The sequence below is a fragment of the Lepidochelys kempii genome, chromosome 20 (genome assembly GCF_965140265.1).
Source record: "Lepidochelys kempii isolate rLepKem1 chromosome 20, rLepKem1.hap2, whole genome shotgun sequence".
Lineage (NCBI taxonomy): Eukaryota > Metazoa > Chordata > Testudines > Cheloniidae > Lepidochelys > Lepidochelys kempii.
The window spans coordinates 24320703-24342453 of record NC_133275.1 but is presented as its reverse complement, the minus strand read 5'-3'; the positions used below and the strand labels follow the sequence as shown (position 1 = coordinate 24342453).

At 43.8% G+C, this 21751-nt stretch overlaps 2 protein-coding genes across 11 annotated transcripts in view; one reads left to right on the top strand and one right to left on the bottom strand.

The window, feature by feature from the left end:
- YIPF2 (Yip1 domain family member 2) overlaps positions 1-21751 on the bottom strand; it is a 125727-nt gene that overhangs the window by 69053 nt on the left and 34923 nt on the right. The gene's annotated exons all lie outside the window — the stretch shown is intronic.
- SMARCA4 (SWI/SNF related BAF chromatin remodeling complex subunit ATPase 4) overlaps positions 1-21751 on the top strand; it is a 93482-nt gene that overhangs the window by 61582 nt on the left and 10149 nt on the right. For 9 of the 10 annotated variants that reach the window (XM_073318959.1, XM_073318966.1, XM_073318965.1 and 6 more), the window contains 15 exons: positions 404-454; positions 1469-1599; positions 2250-2307; positions 4015-4133; positions 7674-7824; positions 9378-9541; positions 12351-12417; positions 13011-13121; positions 14261-14503; positions 15381-15494; positions 16608-16715; positions 18074-18160; positions 19716-19762; positions 19960-20126; positions 20999-21162. In XM_073318959.1, coding sequence (XP_073175060.1) covers positions 404-454; positions 1469-1599; positions 2250-2307; positions 4015-4133; positions 7674-7824; positions 9378-9541; positions 12351-12417; positions 13011-13121; positions 14261-14503; positions 15381-15494; positions 16608-16715; positions 18074-18160; positions 19716-19762; positions 19960-20126; positions 20999-21162 — 1782 coding nt within the window. The remainder of the gene's footprint in view (positions 1-403; positions 455-1468; positions 1600-2249; positions 2308-4014; positions 4134-7673; positions 7825-9377; positions 9542-12350; positions 12418-13010; positions 13122-14260; positions 14504-15380; positions 15495-16607; positions 16716-18073; positions 18161-19715; positions 19763-19959; positions 20127-20998; positions 21163-21751) is intronic. The other variant, XM_073318961.1, reaches the window with a different exon arrangement.

The following is a 21751-nucleotide window of genomic DNA, read 5'->3' as shown; positions in this document are numbered from 1 at the left end:
AGTAAGGTGTGCAGAATTTTCTTTACTAATAAGAGCTGGCTTTATATGCTACGGTAATGGGTGTTATACAAAAAAAAAAAAAAAAAAACCCCAAACAGAGAAAAGTAGCTAATCTTGGATGTAGTAATCAAAAGCATCAGTCCTAATATAACACTGCATGACTGTGATAAACCAGTATAAAATGTTAGCTCTTTTTGAAGGAGGATTTCTTGGCTAGAACTTTACAAATCTGCTCCAACCTGAGCCGCTTCTGCATTTAACTGTGTCCTCCCTTCCCACCCTCCTTTTGAGTTGGGATACTTGCATTATAAACATGCGATTCCAGTGCAGTGCTCATATTTTGGGTTTGATTTTTGTTCCCATTATTAAAGGGTTGCTATGAGTTGTATTCCCTTTCTTTCAGAAGGCAGAGAATGCAGAAGGGCAAACTCCTGCAATTGGACCAGATGGCGAAGTAAGCACAAGAAACTTGTTTCATGTGGTGCCAAGTAGGATAGAAAACGTTTGTTAGCCACACGTTGAAAGGATCAGTTATGATGACGAGATTTTTGGATTGAAAGAGAAACAGCACTGAAGTGTAGTGCAGTAGATGGCTAAATCAAGACTTCCTAAAATAGAACATATTCAACTTTGTAAAGAAATATTTGTCTGTCTTCTTACTGTCTGCACCCACAAGAATGGTTCTGGCAGCCTCTCTAACCTGTCATGTCACTGCTAATTTCGGCAGCAACTCCAGTGTGCTCACACTGGCTCCAATCCTGCAAACCCTTAGATATGTCACGTAGGAGAGGAAGGGTGTAGAGAGTAAACAAGCCTGGGATTGGGAGGCTGGAGTTAATTCCCAGTTCTTCCAGTTTTCCTGTGTGACCTTGGGTAAATGTGTCTGTAAAAGGGGGATGACTGTGCTTTCCTACCTACAGCAGTGCTGTGAGGATCAATATGTTAAAGATTGCGAGGTGATCAGATACTATTGGGATCAGGGCCATAAGAACCTAAGGGAGAGCCACCCATAACTTTAGGCATGTGAGAAGTCCCAGTGAACTCAGTGGGACAAAAATGCTGAAAGTTACACATAAACCTAAGAAGTTGCAAGATCACTTGTGACAAAGTAAGTACTGAGTGGCAAATTAATTTATAAGAGAAGCTGGAGATATTTCACATTACAATAATTCTTTTATTCATGCCTTCAAATGCTAAGCAGCACTTTTGTCACAGCTAGGTCAAGACAATGGTTTCCTGTTCCTTCTTTTTGGATTAGTGCAAACCAAAACTTTTAAAAACAAACCAAAAAAAGCTTTGATCTACTTATTCTTTGGGTAAAGCGGTGTTTTAAAACTTCAGTGGGTGCCTCTTAAATATTTCTGCAATAGCACTTAACTGGTTTTAATTAAAGCATTGGCTAATAGAGCACAGAGAAGCTTTAATTCCAGATGGAATACTGAAATTTACATATGTTGTGCTTTTTCAGCCTCTGGATGAGACCAGCCAAATGAGTGATCTCCCTGTGAAAGTGATCCATGTGGAAAGCGGTAAAATCCTTACCGGCACAGACGCTCCAAAAGCTGGACAGCTGGACACTTGGTTGGAAATGAACCCAGGGTAAGCCATCGCTAGTTCCCAGATTGCCATCTGGTGTCCTGCCAGAAGGATGACAGCCTCACATTTGCTGTAACGCATTCTGTGGCTTTGCTTATACATCCTGTTCCATGCTCTAACTGAAATGGGTCAAAAATTACACCAGTTCACAGTCTGGGATACTGGCCCTGATCCTGCAGTGATTGTGTGTCTCCAAGGTACCTCTCTCACAGAGATCATTGCAGGATTGGGGCCTGCAATGGTTCAATTCAGGCAAGAAAAGCCCAAAATATCAGCATAGGCCCAGCCTAACACCTTGAGAGTCCCAAAGGGTCGGAAGGAGTATGTTATACCATTAGAAAGCGAAGATTCCTTTAACCTTACTGCAGCGGTCAGGGCACTGTTAAAATTATGTGGGAAATACTGTTACAAAAGATGCTTAATTGGTGGCCCTCTACTTATGCACCCAGACCCAATAAATTTTTCTAAGCACGAGTCCTAAAACCTGGGATTAGAAAGGGAAAAAAATTAGACAAATTCCTGTGTTAAAAGTAGCAGTAATCTCACTCTAGTTTGAGTTCAAAGGCTTTTAGAGACCAAGCTAGTCGCATGTTTGTGCATTGCTCTGTCAGAATCAGAACTGATATTAAATATTAATATTTGTATTTAATTAGATATGAAGTAGCTCCCAGATCTGACAGTGAAGAAAGTGGGTCGGAGGAGGAGGAAGAGGTAAGTGGATGTGCCTTAAGTCATATTTTTTGGGTACTTTTGTATTTTAAAATAGAAAATAACCAGTAGACCTAAAAAAGTCATTAAACTGAATCTAGTATTTATTTTTCAAATATAGTTCAGTGTCGATTTTAGCTAAAATGAGTTCATTTAGAACAAATAAATATTGAAAGAACAAATGTGTGCAGTGTGAATCAAATAACCTCGTGCTGTCATATTTCCAACCCCTTTCCACTTAGTATCTCTTCCTCTGTCATGTCTTAACGAGGACACAACCCTGCAAGCTTTTACTTCTGATAGTAGCCTGACATTGCCATCATACGTCAATAAGGATTTAAAAACATAAGAACTGCCATAGTGGATCAGACCAATGGTCCATCTGGCCTGGTATCCTGTCTCCAACCATGGTCAGTACAAGAGCTTCAAGGGGAGTGTACGGAACAGGGCAATTTTGCAGAGATCCACCCCCTGTCCTACAGGATCCTGTACTGGGTCTGTAAGGCAGTGACTGTTTCTTATGAGTTCGTAAAGATTCATAAACAGTCTGAAGCTATGTACATTTTTAAAAGTAGTAGGTCCAAGATGCACCAAGAATCTTTGAGTGCTCTATAAGTTGGGGTGAAGGAGAGATAATATTTTGGGGATAGGGTAATTTTTTTTTTTTTTTTTTTTAATGAGGTTGGCAGTGACTAGTGGCTCAATCTCCCTGTCTTACTGTTCTGCACTTGTTGTGCGCTAGACTGTTATTCTGCACTGGCAGCTTAGGGGCAGAACACAATTTTGCCCACATAATGGAAGTTCTCACTCCTGTCAAAAAATGTATTTTTAAATCGCTTTGGGAAATGAGGTTGGGTTGTTAGAATATGTATGCGGGAGGTAGGGTGCATCTGTATGTCAGCTTTGAATGATCAGTGTTCTAGAGCTTACATGAAAAATGTTCAAACTTGGGTGCTTAAGGTTAGCTCCTACATCCATATTTAGGAAGGAGACAAAACAGGGATTTATGTAGGTACCTATATAAATGGTGTGATTTTTTTTCAAAGGTGCCACGCATCTACAAATCTCACTGAAGTCAAGGGGAAAAGCAAGTGCTCACCGGTTTTGAAAAGGGCTGCTTGTATTTAGGTGTCTAAATATGGGTGTGGGAGCCTCATGTTTGGCCTAAGGGTTTATTTCCACCCAATTGATCAAAGATTTTTTTTTGCCATTTTCTAAAAGAAAATGACGCAAAAGGGCCACAAATATGATCACAAAGTACAATTGTGGTATCTAGATCTACAGGGAGATGCAAAGAGATTCTCTAGCTTTATGTGCATTTCCTGGTGATTCCTACTCATGGAGAGTCAATGCAAATATACATCTTGGATGCATTCCAACCAATCAACTGGCATGTATATTGTCCTTCATTTCCTCTGTGTGCTGAAGTCTCCTGCATCACCAGCTGGTGAACAAAGCTGCATGCTTTATAGCATCTCAGGAGCAGGAAGGAAGGAAAAAGAGGTGTCTCCAGAGTGGTGATTTTTTTTGTGTGTGTGTGCAAAGTCTGCAGCATGTATTTAAAGAGTTTGCTGCATGTTAAGTGGCTTATGCAGACTTGATCAGCCCCGCCTTGCTGTGAGGATACAGAACACTGCCCTCTCCCTCATACATAAGAAGGAGTGTATGTAACTTGATAGTCCCAGTGATGGAGCCTTCAATTTCTGGCAGGAGGAGGAAGAGGAACAGCCACAACCTGCTCAGCCTGCCCTGCCTGTGGAGGAAAAGAAGAAGATCCCAGATCCAGACAGTGACGATGTGTCAGAAGTCGATGCCAGGCACATTATTGAGTAAGCCCCCCTAGTCACTTGCTGTGTCAGTATTTTTAAATCCTGATGCCCGTTTTGTTTCCCCTTTGGGGGGGCAAAAACAACCCAGGATTAGCCTGGATTGATTTTCATTATTCTGGATCACTTTGTGGGAGGCATAATTGACAGGCACTAATAACTGGCAAGAGAAGACTTGCAAACTGCTGTTTCTCTTGTCCCAGCACAAAGGGCAGCGTTCCATTGTGAAGTCCGTCTTTCACCTGACTGGCACATGAAAATATTATACTTCACTGTGAAAGTTTTGCATGTCATTTACTGCTAGAATAGCTTTAATTTTAATCCCTATTGCCAGTCTCTTGTAACTCCCTCCCAGTGCTCCCTAAAAATTACACTGGGGGGCTCTGATTTGTTATGCTTGGTCTTTTTACCCAGAGATTAAGGCTGAGAGATTCAAATCCACTTAATAGATTTAGATGCAATGCCTGTTCATTTTAATGAGACTTATGTCTGATTCTCCTAGGAAGCTTTGAATATATTGTTCCAGGTTTTTTGAAAACAGAAGAGAAATTAACATGTTGGTTATCAAAGTGCAGAGGAAATTGGGCGCTGTTTTCTTAATTTAAAGTTTCATGCTTAGGTATCCTCCTCCTCAGAGGGGAATGCTGCCATAGCTACATTTGGAGAAGGGAAAAGGTATGCAGATGAAAATAGCGTGACAAACCATGGTTGCATACCTACAAACATCACTAGACACACAAGGGGATGAGGTCATATCTTTTATGGTTTGTGAAAGAGAGAAGCTTTAGAGGTCCTGAAGAAGAGCTCTGTGTAAGTTCACAGCAGAAGTTGTTCCAGTAAAAGATATCTCACCCCCCTTATCTCTCCAATATCCTGGGACCAACACAGCTACAAAAACTCTGCCTACAGACATCAGTCCTAGATTATAAAGCCAGCAGGGGCCACTGATCATCTAGTCTGACCTGCATAATGCTGGTCAAAGGACTGTCGTGAATTAAGTCCTGTTTGAACTAGAGCAGATCTCTTAGAAAATCAATCAGTGAGGCATGAACCGTTACCCTCTAGCTCCATAATCATAAGCCCCTATCACTCGAGCTACATAAGAACAGCCATACTGGGTCAGACCAAAGGTCCATCTAGCCCAGTATCCTGTCTTCTGACAGTGGCCAATACCCGACATCCCAGAAGGAATGAACAGAACAGGTAATCATCCAGTGATCCATCCCCTGTCGCCCATTCCCAGCTTCTGGCAAACTGAAGCAAGGGACACCATCCCTGCCCATCCTGGCCAACAGCCATTGATGGACCTTTCCTCCAGGAACATACCAGCTTCTTTTTTTTTTTTTTTTTTTTTTTTTTTTTTGAATACTGTTATAGTCTTGGCCTTCACAACATCCCCGGCAAGGAGTTCCACAGGTTGACTGTGCGTTGTGTGAAGAAATACTTCCTTTTGTTTGTTTTTAAACCTCCTGCCTGTTCATTTCATTGGGTGATCCCTAGTTATTGTGTTATGAGAAGAAGTAAATAACACTTTATTTACTTTCTCCACACCAGCAGTGATTTTATAGATCTCTAGCATATCTTCCCTTAGTCGTCTCTTTTCCAAACTGAAAAGTCCCAGTCGTATTAATCTTTTCTCATATGGAGGTTGTTGTTCCATACCCCTAATAATTTTTGTTGCCCTTTTCTGAACCTTTTCCAATTCCAATATATCTTTTTTGAGATCGGGTGACCACTTCTGCACGCAGTATTCAAGATGTGTGCATACCATGGATTTCTATAGAGGCAATATGATATTTTCTGTCTTACGATCTATTGCTTTCTTAATGATTCCCAAAATTCTGTTCCCTTTTTTGACTGCCGCTGCACACTGAGTGGATGTTTTCAAAGAACTATCCACAATGACACCAAGATCTTTCTTGGGTGGTAACAGATAATTTAGACCCCATCGTTTTATATGTATAGTTGGAATTATGTTTTCCAATGTGCGTTACTTGCATTTATCAACACTGAATTTTGTCTGCTATTTTGTTGTCCAGTCATCCAGTTCTGTGAGATCCCTTTGTAGCTCTTCACAGTCTGCTTGGGACTTAACTATCTTGAGTAGTTTTGTATCATCTGCAAATTTTGCCACCTCACTGTTTACTCCTTTTTCCAGATCATTTATGGATATATTGAATAGGACTGGTCGCAATACAGACCCCTCGGGGACACCACTATTTACCTCTCTCCATTCTGAAAACTGACCATTTATTCCTACTCTTTGTTACTTATCTTTTAATCAGTTACCAGTCCCTGAGAGGACCTTCCCTCTTATCCCATGACAGGTTACTTTGCTAAAGAAAAATCTTCCAGCTGTCAATAAGCAGAGGGCTGTTACATTTTCTGGTGACCAGCCAGTCTAGGGAGACAGTCACCTGCATTAAGCCAAGGTATTACGTAGCATAATGTGGTGGTTTTTATAAACCACCCATGGGTGTGGATATAGCCGTATTGGCATAAATGCACCTATGTGAGCTGTTAGTTATTTTAAACTAAAGAAATGGAAGAAAAGAGGGTAATGCAGTGTTGACATTTTACATAACAAAAAGTCAGGGATTACAGAGTTTATGGTTCCCATGGTGGCAGACATTGCCCGAATAAAGATGAGTTATTGCCATATATGGAAAAAAATGAATATTTCAAAGTGGGTCCAAGTTATGTTTCTCTCAGCAACTAAACTTAAAATTCTGGATACTTCTGTGTATGTAAAAACTGAACCTCACTGTGGAAGTAACCTAGTTTTTTGCTTTTAATATTTATAAGGACTTAGACATCCCATACTCACAGATCTTCTCTCTCTTGCACCATCCTAGTTTCCTTTCTGAGATGCCCAAAAAAAAAAAAGTTGTGGGGGCCTTAAATTGAACTTGGAAAGTATCATTTGGTTGTAGTGTTAAGCCTCTGATTTGGGCAGTTTCTGGTGCATCAGTTGAAAGAGGTTCTCGTCACACCAGGAAATGTTAAGCTGTTTGCAGAAGAAACTATAATAGACTAAGTATAACTGTGTGAGGAAATAGGTGAAGTGTGTTTTTTAATTTTTTTTTTTTTTTTTTTTTTTGAAACCATAATTCCTTTAAAATACAAGCTGCTGGATGAAATGGCAATAAGAATTTACCATTCAGGTCAAGATTCTTGCTCTCTCAAAAGTGTACTGTGATTTGGATCTTCAAAAGTCATCAGGACTTGTGCTCCGAAGTCACTTAGGCGCTGCTGTAAATCCCATCCCACCTGGTTAGTTTCCAAGGAATTAAACGTGCAGGCATTATTTTTTTGCTCCCTGATTTTAGAGAGCATGAGGCAAAGGGAAAAGAAACAGGGATGAGAAGAGACTAAAATATTCTTTCAAAAGCAAAGAAGTTGATTGGCTCTTGGGAGAGACGAGCTCATGAAATCCAAGGATTCGTGGGGTTTCCCAGGAGATCTTCGGGCCCCGGGGAAGCCCGTCTCCCAGAGAAGGATTCTCTCCATATCTATTCAAAACACTTTTACTTTATTTTTTAGAAATGCTAAGCAAGATGTTGATGATGAGTATGGGGTCTCCCAAGCTCTGGCGAGGGGATTGCAATCTTACTACGCTGTGGCCCACGCGGTCACTGAACGAGTGGACAAACAGTCTACGCTCATGGTCAATGGCGTCCTCAAACAATACCAGGTGAGACACTGAGGGAGGAAGTACCCTGATTCAGGGTGATGGTGACTGAAATAGCTTATGCACACATACAGCATGTCTGATAAACCATAAGTATACTCAGCACTGGGGGGAGAACCTAGAAATTGCCAGACTGAATGAGACCCAAGGCCCATCTAGTCCAGTATCCTGTCTCTGACCAGCAGCTCAAAGGAAGGTTTTCCTAGAACTCTGCAATAACATATGTAGGATAATCAGCCCCCCATATTAGGTTTCATCCTGACCTCTAGTAGTCAGAGATTGGCTTAAACCCTGATGCCTGAGATGTAATGTCCCTTCCAAAAGGTTGTCATTATTTATTAGAAGTAAATTGCACACCTTGCTCTGCCTTATAGTCTAGATAAGGAACTGAGACATGTATTTGAACATAAAACCCTCCTGAGATTGTTCCAGGCAACTTGTTTCACTCTGCTTGGTGTTAAGCTCCTGTCCTGCTTCCCTCACCGCTCTAATCAGGTGGCACTTCTTTACCATGCTCAGTTATTTCAGCTGTATCTGCCAGCTGATTTATTAAAGTCCATTTGGGGTTAATAGGTCATTATTTCTTACCTTTTGAACTTGCTGAGCAAAATTCATTGCAAGTGCCTCCATAAGCAAATACACAATATAATAAAGCTGACAAGCAAGTTTTAAACATATGCGCGTCTACACACACATCTAAATTGCAAGTTTTAAACATGTGAACGTGTGTGTGTACATACACACACACACACACACACACACACACACACACACACACACACCCCAAATTGCACCAAACAGGCTGAAGGTGACTGGATAATACTTGAATCGTGTAGTCTCTGGGGAACAAAGCGTGACTCAACGGACTTTATCTGGCATTTTTAGTTGTAGTTAGATAATTGTGCAGTACTTTGAAGATGCAAAGCTCTATGGAAGGACTAAATTTTTGTGCTTATCAGTAGGCTCTGGTGTAAGACCTTACTTATAATGTTGTGTATTGCACTTGTCAGTGAAATCCTGGGGATTAAAGATAGGAGCCTGTTGACTCACACCTCTTATCTCTCCCACACTGCAGGAGTGGAGGATTGTTCCCTTCAGTCCATGCAAACAACCAGAAAGTTGTTAAGGTTCTGAGAGATGCAGATGGGAATAAAATGATCCAAGCTTCTGGGGGTGAGGGGAGGTCTTTTATAAAATAACCAATTAGCCGGACTTGGCCTCTGTAGCTTAAAGCAAAGAGCATTAAAGGGAGCTTTCAGTGAAGTGAGCTGTAGCTCACGAAAGCTCATGCTCAAATAAATTGGTTAGTCTCTAAGGTGCCACAAGTACTCCTTTTCTTTTTATGATCCAGAAGGGAGAGGAATAGATCAGTGCCAAAGAGCGCTTTGAGATAATTAACTCTAAAACAAGCGGTTTAATAATCTATGAATAATTAATCTACAATGTTACATAAGGTGAGTGGCTGCAAATCATTCACAAGGAAGTGTGGCTTTTTTCCTCTGAGATCCTGTTCAGTTTACATTCTGTGAATCATCCTCCATTATCTTTTTATTCAGATTAAAGGTTTGGAGTGGCTCGTCTCTTTGTACAATAATAATCTGAATGGTATCCTGGCGGATGAGATGGGTCTGGGCAAAACTATCCAGACCATCGCTTTAATCACATACCTCATGGAGCACAAGCGTATCAATGGACCCTTCCTCATTATCGTACCTCTCTCGTAAGTGTGGTGCTCGAACTAATGGTGGGTTACAGCACTGGGAAGTTTAGGAGATATTTTTAGTGAGCAATGTTAATTCTAGCTGTGCTGTGGAAGGTAGCAGGGTGTGATGTTAGAGCAGGGAGGAAGACGGAGTCAGGAATTATGGGTTCTGTTCCTCACTCTGCCACTGACTCACTCTCTGACCTTGGAATTCATTCAGCTGCCTTGCCTCAGTTTAATAATCTGCAAAATGAGTGTAGAGATACTTACTGTACAGGGGAGTTTGGGAGCTTTTGTAAAGTGCCTTGAGGTCCTTGGATAAAAGTGCCTGTAGGAAACCCAAATAATGCTGCAGTTGCCCTAAGGGAAGAAGCTGTTTCTCCCCCCCCCCCCCCCCCCGGTCATAGACTTTTGGCTCATAACCTATTAATTTAGTCCATTTTAACAGTACTTACGTTCTGAGATGATTTCTCATAATATTAATTTGAATAATCAGAAAAAGTTTAAGGGCACCTTCCCAACTCAGTAGGTCAGCTTAAATAAATAAATGAGCCAGTGTGAAGAATCAGAATTCAGGCATTGCTGTTTGTAGCAGAACTGTTCCTCTCTTTATATGTTATACCAAAATACAGATCTTCGCCAATAAAATAAGACAGCACTCCCCTGTGCACACACGCGACTGGATTGTTATATTTTCAGTTCAGTCCCTAGTGCATGGAAGTGTTCTTCGAGCGATTGCCCATGCTGATGCCACTCTTGAGGCATGTGCGCCCAATACATGCCACGTCAGATTATTTTGTCCGGTAGCATCTGATGGGGCTGGGGCTGTACCCTGAGTGTCCTCACAGCCCTCCCACTCCAGGGCAGAAAAGCTGAGTGGCCAAAGCATCCTCTGTCCATCCTTGCTGCCTGTGGCAGCAATGTAGAACCCCTGCACCGTCTGCTTCCTCCACGCACTGTGCGACTGACTTAGCCTTGTATAAAATAGTACAGTGTTAATGTAGTTCGCTTTTTTTATGGTGTCCTGGGGTTCACTCACCCCTACTGGCTGTCCTGGGGATTAGCTCTGGCCAGGCATTGCGCCCTCCTCTGGTTTTGTCTCTCCTGTCATCCTGCGGACCCCTTTGTTCCAGGAATGGCAGCTCCTCTTCGTGACTTGACCCTCTGACCACTCTGTGGTTCCCCCTTCCAGGGTCTGTAACAATGTCTTTTTGGAACAAATCAGGAAGTCCAATGTTTTCTGCCTGGTCGGTGCCACATCCCTAGTGGCTGGTAGGGAAACCCAAGCCTGCCCTCTACTCTGGGTTCCAGTTCAGGGGCCCTCCAGTTAGCAGCCAAGGCCTGCACTGTCCTACCATGATGCTTTACCCCTGAGCCTTCTCCTATCTTCCTGGCTTCCCCCTCTCTGCGTTTGTCAGCCTCCCGACTGCCCTCTACAGTAGACCCTCAGAGTCAGGAGTGAAGATTAGTTCAGCATTACGAACAAACTTTATGGTTCTTTCAAAAGTTTACAACTGAACATTGACTTAGTACAGCTTTGAAACTTTACTATGCAGAAGAAAAATGCTGCTTTTGACCATCTTAATTTAAATGAAACAAGCACAGAAACCATTTTCTTATCTTGTGAAATCTTTTTTTAAACTTTCCTTTAATTTTTTTAGTTCTTTGTTTAACACAGCAGTGTACTGTGTTTGCTTCCCGCCGAATACTTCCAAACGAGGAGTGTGGCTGACTGGTCAGTTCGTAACTCTGAAGTTATACTGTATAGGCCCCACACACCTCCTTTCACCCAGGGAGAGACTGCAAACTCCTTCCATGCAGCCCACGGCTGCTGTCACCTCCTGGGCTTTATTCAGGTGCCTGCTCTTCCTGCCCAGCTGAGCTTTATTTAATCAGCTCCTGCTCCCTGGCTCGTCCAGTGCAGCCTGGGCAGGTAATTGGCCCATCTAGCCATCTTAACCCTTCCAGGCCCTGGGTGGGGCGGACACCCCATCACATATGGTCTTTGTCAGTGTAATATCGGTAAGTTTTAGTTAACCTAGACAAACAGAGAAACTTGTGGAGCAGCTACGGGAGCTTGAGCCACACATTTACAAGACGCTGTTCCTTAGCGGAGGCTTCCAGATTGGAAGCCAATTTTGGTGGGACTGTCCTGCAGTCACTACTTAAGTAAGACTCTGGTTATCCACCTCCAAGCGATAGACAACTGCTTGCACATCACAAGGTGTGGGATCTGCGTTGACAACCACTCGAAGAAGAAAGGACACTTACTTTCCTTGCGGTAATTGGTTCTTCGAAATATCTTGTTCACAACCTTCCCTCTTTCTCAGCTACTCCAGAGTTCTGTACTGGTGAAAGAACTGAGGGGCAGTTGGGCCCACGCTGCCCTTTATGCCCTCAGGCGAGGGGGAAGTGAGGTTACTTATGGTGCAGGCGTGGCCCCAACAGACACTGCTGAACAAAATCATTTGATCTCTCGTGCGTGGAGCACATGTGCACCAAGAGCGGAATCTATATGGGCAATGCATCTCCAAGAACCACATTTACTGTAAGGTAAATAACTGTTCTTTCTGGCAGAGAAGAGAGTACTGTGGTCACATCTCATGATTGTCACAGAGAATTGTTGGATTGTGGTTGAGTGTCTTGGATAATGGATTTTGCAGCAAGAGTTGCTAGCTGGGAATAAAGGGTACTGATTTCTGAAGAGCTGCTGGAGACTTTTATGGTTTTACAACCAGTGGGGGCTGCTTTGGGCTATAGAAGGTTTGGAGTCCATTATGCAAGGGTGGGTTTTACTGTTCTCTTTCTCTCCTCCCCTCTCGTCTAGAACATTGTCAAACTGGGCATATGAATTTGATAAATGGGCTCCTTCTGTGGTGAAGGTCTCCTACAAGGCAAGTAGTGGAGTTCGGTCATGCACTTCTCACTGTGAAACCTTTGGTTGAATATTTTGTAAGCAGCTTTTAGTACCTGTATAACTAACCCCGACAGAAATGCAGCCTTCCCTTTTATCCAAAAAATAAACCGCTGCTTCGGGACTCTTCTTCCCTGTGTTAGATTCACACTCTCACTCAAGCGTTCATATCGAACTGCCACGGCCTGTATAAACATTCAAGCTAGATTTGCTTCCCTCCTGCCAATCAGGAACATGAGATTTTTTTCACCCTGTTGCTAATAATCAGAGCTTGTCTACAGAGTGTGGCAATGTGTACTAGAGGGGGGTGAATTCTGCAATGCACTGCGTGCTGCAGACTGACTGGCCTGCGTAGATGCTGCTGGCACGCACTAAAAATGTGCAATAGGGAATTTTTAGAGCATGCCAGCAGGGTCTACACGGGCCGGTTGGTGTGCAGCATGTTGGTGCTCTTTAGAATTTGTACCTCTCTACTGGTGCATTGCTGCACCCTGTAGGACAAGCCCTCAGTAACGCCCCCTGCTGGCAGTTACATTGGTTTAATTTTTTTTTCTCCTATTCCTCCTTTCCCAGGGCTCTCCAGCAGCAAGACGGGCATTTGTACCTCAGCTTCGAAGTGGGAAGTTTAATGTCTTGCTTACAACCTACGAGTACATCATCAAAGATAAGCACATTCTTGCCAAGGTGAGTGTTTGTGTTTCCTATGGCTAACTGCACCTCTGACACCCTCGTGGCTGCCTTAAGGGCCACCCCACTTAGGGCTCAGGCTCCCAGCCATCACCTTTCTCAGGCCCTGCAGTTTTGTGTTCTCTGGGGTAATAACAGGGTTAAGGAGTGATCAGCCATCTCTCATAAAGCAAAGTGTTCTTCATTCAGAACAAAAGCATTACAGAGGAAACATACCTTACCAATAAACAGCTTAGATACACATGCCTAGCTTAGCAGGTGCTCACCCATCTTTCACATAGAAACCCTGGCAGATCTAAAGTACCTCAGATCGTCTCACGTGGCCTGTCTCAGTTCGGGGTTTGTGCATGTCAGTTACCCTCTTCCAAGGTCAAACTGTATCAAGTGACAGCCTCAAGTCTTTTGTCCTGTTAGACCTCCTGATCAAGTCAAGGCAGTCTATGCAGGTCCTCCCCAGAAGTGTGGGAGTGTGCAACTTCACAAGACTAGTTATCTGAGTTATTTCAGTGTTAGTTACCTCCCAGAAACGTCTCTTATCTTGTGATCTTTATCTGTATCTTGTGTCAGTGAACTACTAAATTAAGCTGCACTGATTAGGGGTTTGTGCCTGTTTAACTATATCCAGTTAAACTGGTGCATCTTTTCTCACCTAGACATGGCCTTAGCAGGGAGGTTTTAGCTTTTTCTTTTCCCTTACTACTCCACTTCTTGAGTAACTGAAATGTATTTGGCTATGGCCAGGAAGCTAAGAAATTACTGATGGTGGTACAGGGTGTGTGAGATGCTAGGAATAACTGGGTCTCTTCCTTAATCATTTCTCAACATTACCGCCCCTTCCCTTTTCTTTACATTCTCTCCCTTATTCCATCAACTGTCTCAGTTCTCTGTACCACAGGCAAAGAAAGGGCTCATGAATGGCAGCACTTTCCCAGCAGCAGCCTGAATGGAACTTGACTAGGTTTTTACAGTCCTACTCAGTTCTGATCGGTCTCTGGTGGTGGCTCCCTGCTGGGCAGGCATATCTGCATGGATGGTTAAGATTCTGTGATTCTCCTGCGTCTGAGGACATGAATGTAGCTGCTGTGCTTATGGAAGATGGGATTCCCACAGTGTCTGTTGTGATTCCGTCTCTACAGATTCGCTGGAAGTACATGATTGTTGATGAAGGTCACAGAATGAAGAATCACCACTGTAAGCTAACCCAAGTCCTCAACACACACTACGTAGCTCCGCGTCGTTTGCTGCTGACAGGAACTCCACTACAGAATAAGCTGCCAGAGCTGTGGGCTCTACTCAATTTCCTCCTTCCCACCATCTTCAAGAGCTGTAGCACATTTGAGCAGTGGTTTAATGCTCCATTTGCCATGACTGGAGAGAAGGTAGGTATGGAAGTAGCCGTCTGGCAGCAGTTGAGTTTGGACAGTCTTGTGCTAATATAAGGCACCAAATCACTGGATATCCACAGTATTTGGTTGTAATTAGTTTCCAGCTGTTAACTGGTATGCTAGCTCAGCGGTCTCCATCTTAGACCATTTGCTAATTAGGGGAGGGGTATTGTCTTCATTCAGAGTTTAATTTCTGGGACATGACAGCAGAGAAAGTGAGTTTGAGCTGTACGGGATAAAACAGAGACTGATGATAAGCAAATGCTGGAATAAGGGCAAGGTATCTTTCAGTCATAGACCTCCAGCCATCCCAGCAAGGCGCTGCCTTGGTTCTTGTCAAAATGGATTCTCAGATTGCACAGAATCCTCAAGGCTTTTAAGTGAACTGGTTATATTCATTCAAAACACCTTTCTTAAAGTGCAGTGACTGGGGACGTGAATACCAAGTAATAAAACAGCACAGGGTTTGAACCTTTAGAGTTTTCAGTACAGAAACCCCAGACTTGGACAGCAGCATAAGCAAGTTTGCAGTTTTGAGAGTTGTGTGGCTGCTCAAAACTGTAAGTCATCAGTTGCACAGTTTATGGAGGAAATCTTTAGGCCTTATTTCTATTCCCAGCTCTGCTACTGGCCTGCTGGGTGATCTTGGGCAAGTCACTTGCCCTCTCTGAGTCTGTTTTTCCATCTGTAGAATGGAGATAATTGTGACCTTCTTTGCAAAGCGCTTTGAGATCTACTGGGAATGGGCTAGACAAGAGCCGGGGCGGGGTGGGGGGGTTGTTGGGATCTTGCAGTATTTAGTGAAAAATGTTGAGGGGGGAGAGACTCAAGTTATTTTAACCTTTTTGTATTTCTTGGGTGGAAAAAATAGGTGGATTTGAATGAAGAAGAAACTATTCTGATTATCCGTCGTTTGCACAAAGTGCTGCGTCCCTTCCTGCTAAGGCGGTTAAAGAAGGAGGTGGAAGCACAGCTGCCTGAAAAGGTAAAGCTCGTAAGGAAGATGCAGACCCCCATGCCCTCCAGGCTTCCTGGATGCATTTTTGGAAGAAGTTCTTTAGTCAAACACAAGTTATTGTGCTCAATACAGGGGGAGTGGAGTGAAATTCCCTGGTCTATGTGGTTATACAGGCGATCAGACTAGATCTAATAGTTCCTTCTGGCCTAAACAATCCTGTGATTCTAAAATCTATGAACTATGCTGCACTTAAATAGGGTTTTATTTGTTTTATGTTGCATCCCTGCTGTAAGTTTGTCATGTAGCTGAAGTGAGAGACTATAAGAGAAGCTGTGACCTCTCCTGAGGAAAGTGGGGAAAGCCCCAAGATTTGAGCATGTACAATGGGACAGGAGGAAGTAGTGAAAAATGCTCTAGACGGCGCTCCTGCCCTGGCCCATGAGTGGGGGATGAGCTAGTTGAACTAACCCATTTATTCTTTTTTAACTTGCATATAGTTGTCAGTTAAGCTGCCTGCTATTTGCTCCAGCATTTGACACCTGCTTCCATGTTGTCCTCACTAAAGGCTTTTGCTTTTTATGGTTTCTCTTTCTTCACTCCAGTGCTGTTGGAAAGGTCTTTTCTGTGGAAGCCAAATTTAGTTTTCTTTCTAGGAACTGCTGCAATTATACGGTATTTTGCAGCTTTTCATCTTGCTATTCTCATCCCAATGGCCTATGCTAGCCGGAGGAGAACAAACCAGATTGGTGGCTTAACTCTCTAGCACTGAGGTCGTAGGGCTCAAAGTGGGGAAGATGGGAGAACAGTGGTGGATGTTCGTGCCCCACAGTGACTTGTATGCCCATTCTGCCACTCCTGGGCCAGCAGCATCATAAAGACACCACACTGAGCCCTCTGGTTAAAGAGTATCTCGTCAGCACTCTGGCCAGCTTGAGAACAGTGCTAATTGGTTGGGAAATAAGTCACAGTTCAGTGGTTGGCAGAGAGCTCGGAGCAGTACAGCAAAGTGTGTGGGGGGGGTGCAGAGCTACAAGCCAGTGATGGAGGGGGCGGGGGAATGAGATGTTTTGGGAGCATGCAGAGAATCATGGAGGGTTGGTTACTATTGTTTGTGATGTTAAACTCTCCTCTGCTTTCCAGGTGGAGTATGTGATCAAGTGTGACATGTCAGCATTACAGAGGGTGCTGTATAGACACATGCAGGCCAAGGGAGTGCTGCTCACTGATGGCTCGGAGAAGGATAAAAAGGTGTGGCAATAGGGCCCTGATTTGTTCCTCACTCTCCCTGCATTTACATGCAGCAGGGCTGAAGAGCATTTCATGTACAGGGGCCTGTTTCCAAACTGGATTTTTTTCCATGCTGTCTGCCAGTCACGTTGCTGTTACGGTTTTAAGGGGACATTTTTTGTGGAGTTAAGCATTCAAATCCCCTTCACTTTCATAGGTGCCTAACTGCTCTTTGTGCTTTGGGAAATCCCCTTAATGCATTTGGCGCTGGCTCCCTGGAAACTGAGGCCTGATCTAGACCTAAAGCTTAGATCGACATAGTTGCGGTGCTCGGGGATGTGAAAAATCCACACCTCTGAGGCTGGTGTAGCCGCAGCTCGGTCAGCGGAAGAAAGCTTCAGTCAACTTAGCGACCATCGCGCGGGGAGGTGGAGTTCCTACAGCAACCGAAAACCCCGTCTGTCACCGTTGTCTGCCTGCACTACAGGGTTAAAGCGGTGTCACTATGACACCACAGCTGTGCCACCATAGTACCTGTAGTGTAGGCCTGGCCTTAAAGCCCCGGTGCACAGAATGGGTGCAGCAGGAACTGAGGCAGTGCGGGCTTCCTCCACATAACCATGACCTGAGCCTGTGCGTGCCTCTCCCAAGACTGCCCAAAAGGGCACCATGAGGGATGATGCTGTGCTGTGGATAACCGTCTGTCAGGAATTTCACAGAGAGCACTGAGAGCTTGTTTCACACATGCCACTCAACAGCTATCCGATGGCGGCAGCAGCAGGTTGGGCCAGGTTTAAAATGAACTGAAGGTGAAGTGTCCACTTTTCCAGTATGCATCCTCTGAGCCGCCCTTTATTCCTTGGATTGCGGAAGAGGATTTTAAGGTTTCTCCTTAACACCTTGAAGTTCAGCTTTCTGAGCAATGTGTTACACTGATTGATTGTTGTCTCGCGGTTCTGGGCAGCTTTCACAGCAGTGGGGCTGGGGGACTTGGCCTTGCTAGTGTATGGAGGAGGTTTTGGAGTCATTAATTGGGTTCTCTCCTAAAGTGGCAGCTCTGATACTAGATCTGTGTGACATTCACTTTTGAAAACTGAGTGAAGATGCATCCCATGTCCCATCCATGCTATAACAGCCGTTCACTGTCTTCAGTGTTCTGCACACATAGTTAGCTACTAAAGCTAACGTGATCAGCCTCGAATAATTCCATCTTTGTCCTCAGTTGCACCCATCTGCTTTCTCTCATGTGATATTTTACATTTTGCCAAGAGTGTAGAATGCCATGATAGCAAGGGGGGTGGAGCAGATCCTCCGCTTTCTCTTTCACGGCTTTAATGTGTGCTTGGACATATTTGTAAATTTTGTCTTTATTCACACAGGGCAAAGGTGGTACAAAAACCCTGATGAACACCATCATGCAGCTGAGGAAGATCTGTAACCATCCGTACATGTTTCAGCACATAGAGGTAATGTTGTATTTTTGTATCAGTGTTGCCTAGAGGCTCCTATGAGGATCTAGGTGCCTTAGTGCACAGATCCACTTTTCTGTAAAATGGGTAATATATGAACTAAGCTGTGCTTGGATGCTGTGGGGTAAATTTTCAGGGCAGCACTGTGTAACGTTCCTGTGTCTCATCTTAAAATGTTTCCCTGTAGCATCCAACGTTGGTTTAAACCTATTCAGACATGAAGTGTTCAATGAAGTGATATCAATTAAAAATGGTAAAATCAAGGCTCCTTGTCAAGCTAATCCCTTTGGATGCAGTCTGTCCTCAGAGACAACAAAACAAGTGTTCCACTAGTGAATCAGTGCTCCAACTTGCTCCTTGGGATCATCTTTTAACCTCAAGTGACCCCAGACAGATGCTTTAAAATTACTTTATTCCTACACATCCTTTCCAGGCCTTCATACAGCAATTGGATATCTTATAAATGGCAATAGGTTAATTCATAATTAGACCGCTTTCCAACCGAAGAATAAAATGGCTAATACCAAACTTGACACACACTTCTGCGGTAAGAACATCTGCCACAAGGCTAACCCAAAATATGTTGGTGTTACACTGGACCAGAGTTTGACCTTTCAACAACACCTCGAGAATGTCAGGTCTTGTGTCGCACTTATCAGAAAATTGGCCAGAACATCATGGGGCTCCAGTCCATGGACCCTATGAACTGCAACAATTGCCTTGGTATATTGTGCAGCTAAATGCTGTGCACCAGTGTGGTCTTACAGCAGTCATGCTAAACTCCTTGACACTCAATAACGCTATACGCATAGTGTCAGGGACGCTCAAATCGACTCCAGTCGACTGGCTCCTGGTCCTATCGCATATCCAGCCTCTACAGATTAGAAGAGCTCCTCAGACATCTTGTTTTCTCAACCATGTCAGTGCAAATGCAGGGATTCTGCTGCATGATGACCTGCAGAACCCACCAAAGACAAGATTTAAAATCCCACAATCCTCTATGGAACCACATCAAGACCCTTATGTCAGCTGTGACGCTGAGGCTCACATGGAGTGAGAATCACATGGAGTGTTTCAACCGCTCTAAACAAACAGCTTGTTGTTGACCCTGCCAAGGAACCACCAGGTTTTGATTTTATGTCGGAAAGACTGGTGCAGATTGAATTGCATCAGGACATCTCATGGGAGACTTGGACAAACCCTCTTTAAATGGAAAATGAGGCAAACACTTGCATGTGACTGTGGTCACCAGGCACAAATGATGGAGCACATCATATCTGAGTGTCCCCTTTGTTCCTTGGCCAGGGGCCTGAAGGACATTCACCAGCTCACTGCTGTGGCAATGTGCTGGCTATCTAACCTAGAAATACACTTGTAGTTGTTGCTATCCACCCAAGCCATATGAAAGCAGAAGAAGATTAGACGTATTTGACCTGATGATCAGTTTTCTATCAGGGCAATTCCAAGAGTTTGTTGGATTTATTGGACATTTGTGTTTGTATAGAAGAATGTGGTGCAATCAGTGTGACAGTGTTTCTGTTTTTGTTTGCAGGAATCCTTTTCAGAGCACTTAGGTTTCACTGGAGGTATTGTACAGGGGTAAGTTGAATGCTTTTGAGCTTTACAAAGGAGGATATTTGTAGTTTAAGTGTGGTGTGGTTTATCAATGAAGAATTACTTGGATTAGGTCAGTGTATTAATGTAACAAGCACTGGTAGCTCTCATTTGCTTGCGAGGGTGATGCATTTTTGTAGCATCAGATTCTCACCTATTGCCAATCCTCTCTGGTGAACTAGACTAGACCTGTACCGAGCATCTGGCAAATTTGAGCTCCTAGACAGGATTCTTCCCAAACTACGAGCCACCAACCACAAGGTGCTGCTGTTCTGTCAGATGACCTCACTCATGACCATCATGGAAGACTACTTTGCATACCGTGGCTTCAAATACCTCAGGCTGGATGGTGAGTTTAACTGGTAACAGAGAGACACTCAATCTCCGCCTGAATGCTCTGCTTTGGCAATATCAGTAGGCTAAATCCTACGTGTGTAGATAACGAATGATCAAATAACAAACCTCCTTTTAATCCTCATCACCACGCAATGTGCTTTGCAGCACATGTGAGAAACATGCATGAAACTAACAGCCATTCATAAAAATAGACAACCGAATTATCGTAACCAATCGCATCATGTACTAACTCTTGGTAAAGCTGGTGGGATTACACTGTTGCAACCTTTTCATTGTACACTTGCTTCTGGACGTGTTTCTCCTTTAACCTATGATTGGGAAAAAGGATTAACAGCGTTGCACGTACCTTACGCTTTTTTCTTGTAAGGTTAGTTTAGGGAGGTGGTTCACTGCTAATCCAGTTACCACTTTCCACCTCCTTTAAATTGGTGAAAGTCTCACCTCCAGGAAGAGCCCTGTTCTGTAGTCTGACATGGCGCATAGGCCTTGTGTTGTCTCTTGGAATTTCAGCCAGCATCAACAACTTTCTTCTGGATATTTGTAACCTGCTATCTTTGATACATTGGTCACCTTACATTACATTTTATATCCTGGAAGATCCCAAAGGGCTTTCCGACCTGACACACAGACTGCATGCACAGACCTCAATTTGCCATCATGATTACTGATTTTGGGTGCTACGATATTAGGGGTGCCCAATGTGGACCACCTCCAAGGGGCCTGGTTTTCAGAGGGTGTAGGTGCTCAACACTTTCCAAGTAAGGTGGAACCCCTCTTTGCTCTGTGGAGTTCTGAGTCCATGTTAAATAGAAAACTTTGCAGGGGAGGTAAATAGTAACCTCTCTCTTCTCCCTGGGCTTCTAGGAACCACTAAAGCTGAAGACCGTGGCATGTTGCTGAAGACCTTCAATGAGCCAGGCTCGGAATATTTCATTTTCCTGCTGAGCACTCGGGCCGGAGGGCTGGGACTGAACTTACAGTCTGCAGATACTGTGATTATTTTTGACAGTGACTGGAATCCGCACCAGGTAAAAAACCCTACAGAATTGATGGGAATCCCAGTACGGGGTTGTGTGGTTGTCTCTCCGTGTGTACATGAGACATGAGTCTTGCGTTCCCCAAATAACAAGAGGAAGGACTAGTATGTCCCTCTCCTAGGGCTTGGATGAACTGTATGCCTGTAATGCTAGTTTAACCTCCTCCTAAGGATCTAAGAATGTGTCTGCACTATAGAGTGTGTTCTTAACGTTGGTTAAAAGAGCAGTGGGGGTTCAGCAAGCTGGTTTTTAACTCTGGTTAGCAGCTGGAATTCATCCTCAGACTGTCTCACGGGCTTTCACTCGAGAGGTTAGTGTTAGCAAGGTTGCCATGTTTTCTCTGCTATTAGTTAGCTAAGCAGAGTTGAGAACACTTTTTTTTTTTTTTCTTTTTTGGCAGTGTAGACATAAAACATAAAGTGCCCCATTGCACTAGGTGCTGACTGCACCACGGCCTGCATCACTGCTTTTCTCTTCCTGCATCCCCAGCACTTGTTTCTTGCCGTGGTCTTTGCAACCCCACGCTGTGACCTTGAGCCGCAGGTGCAGCCCAGAACCTAACACAAGCATCTGTTCATGC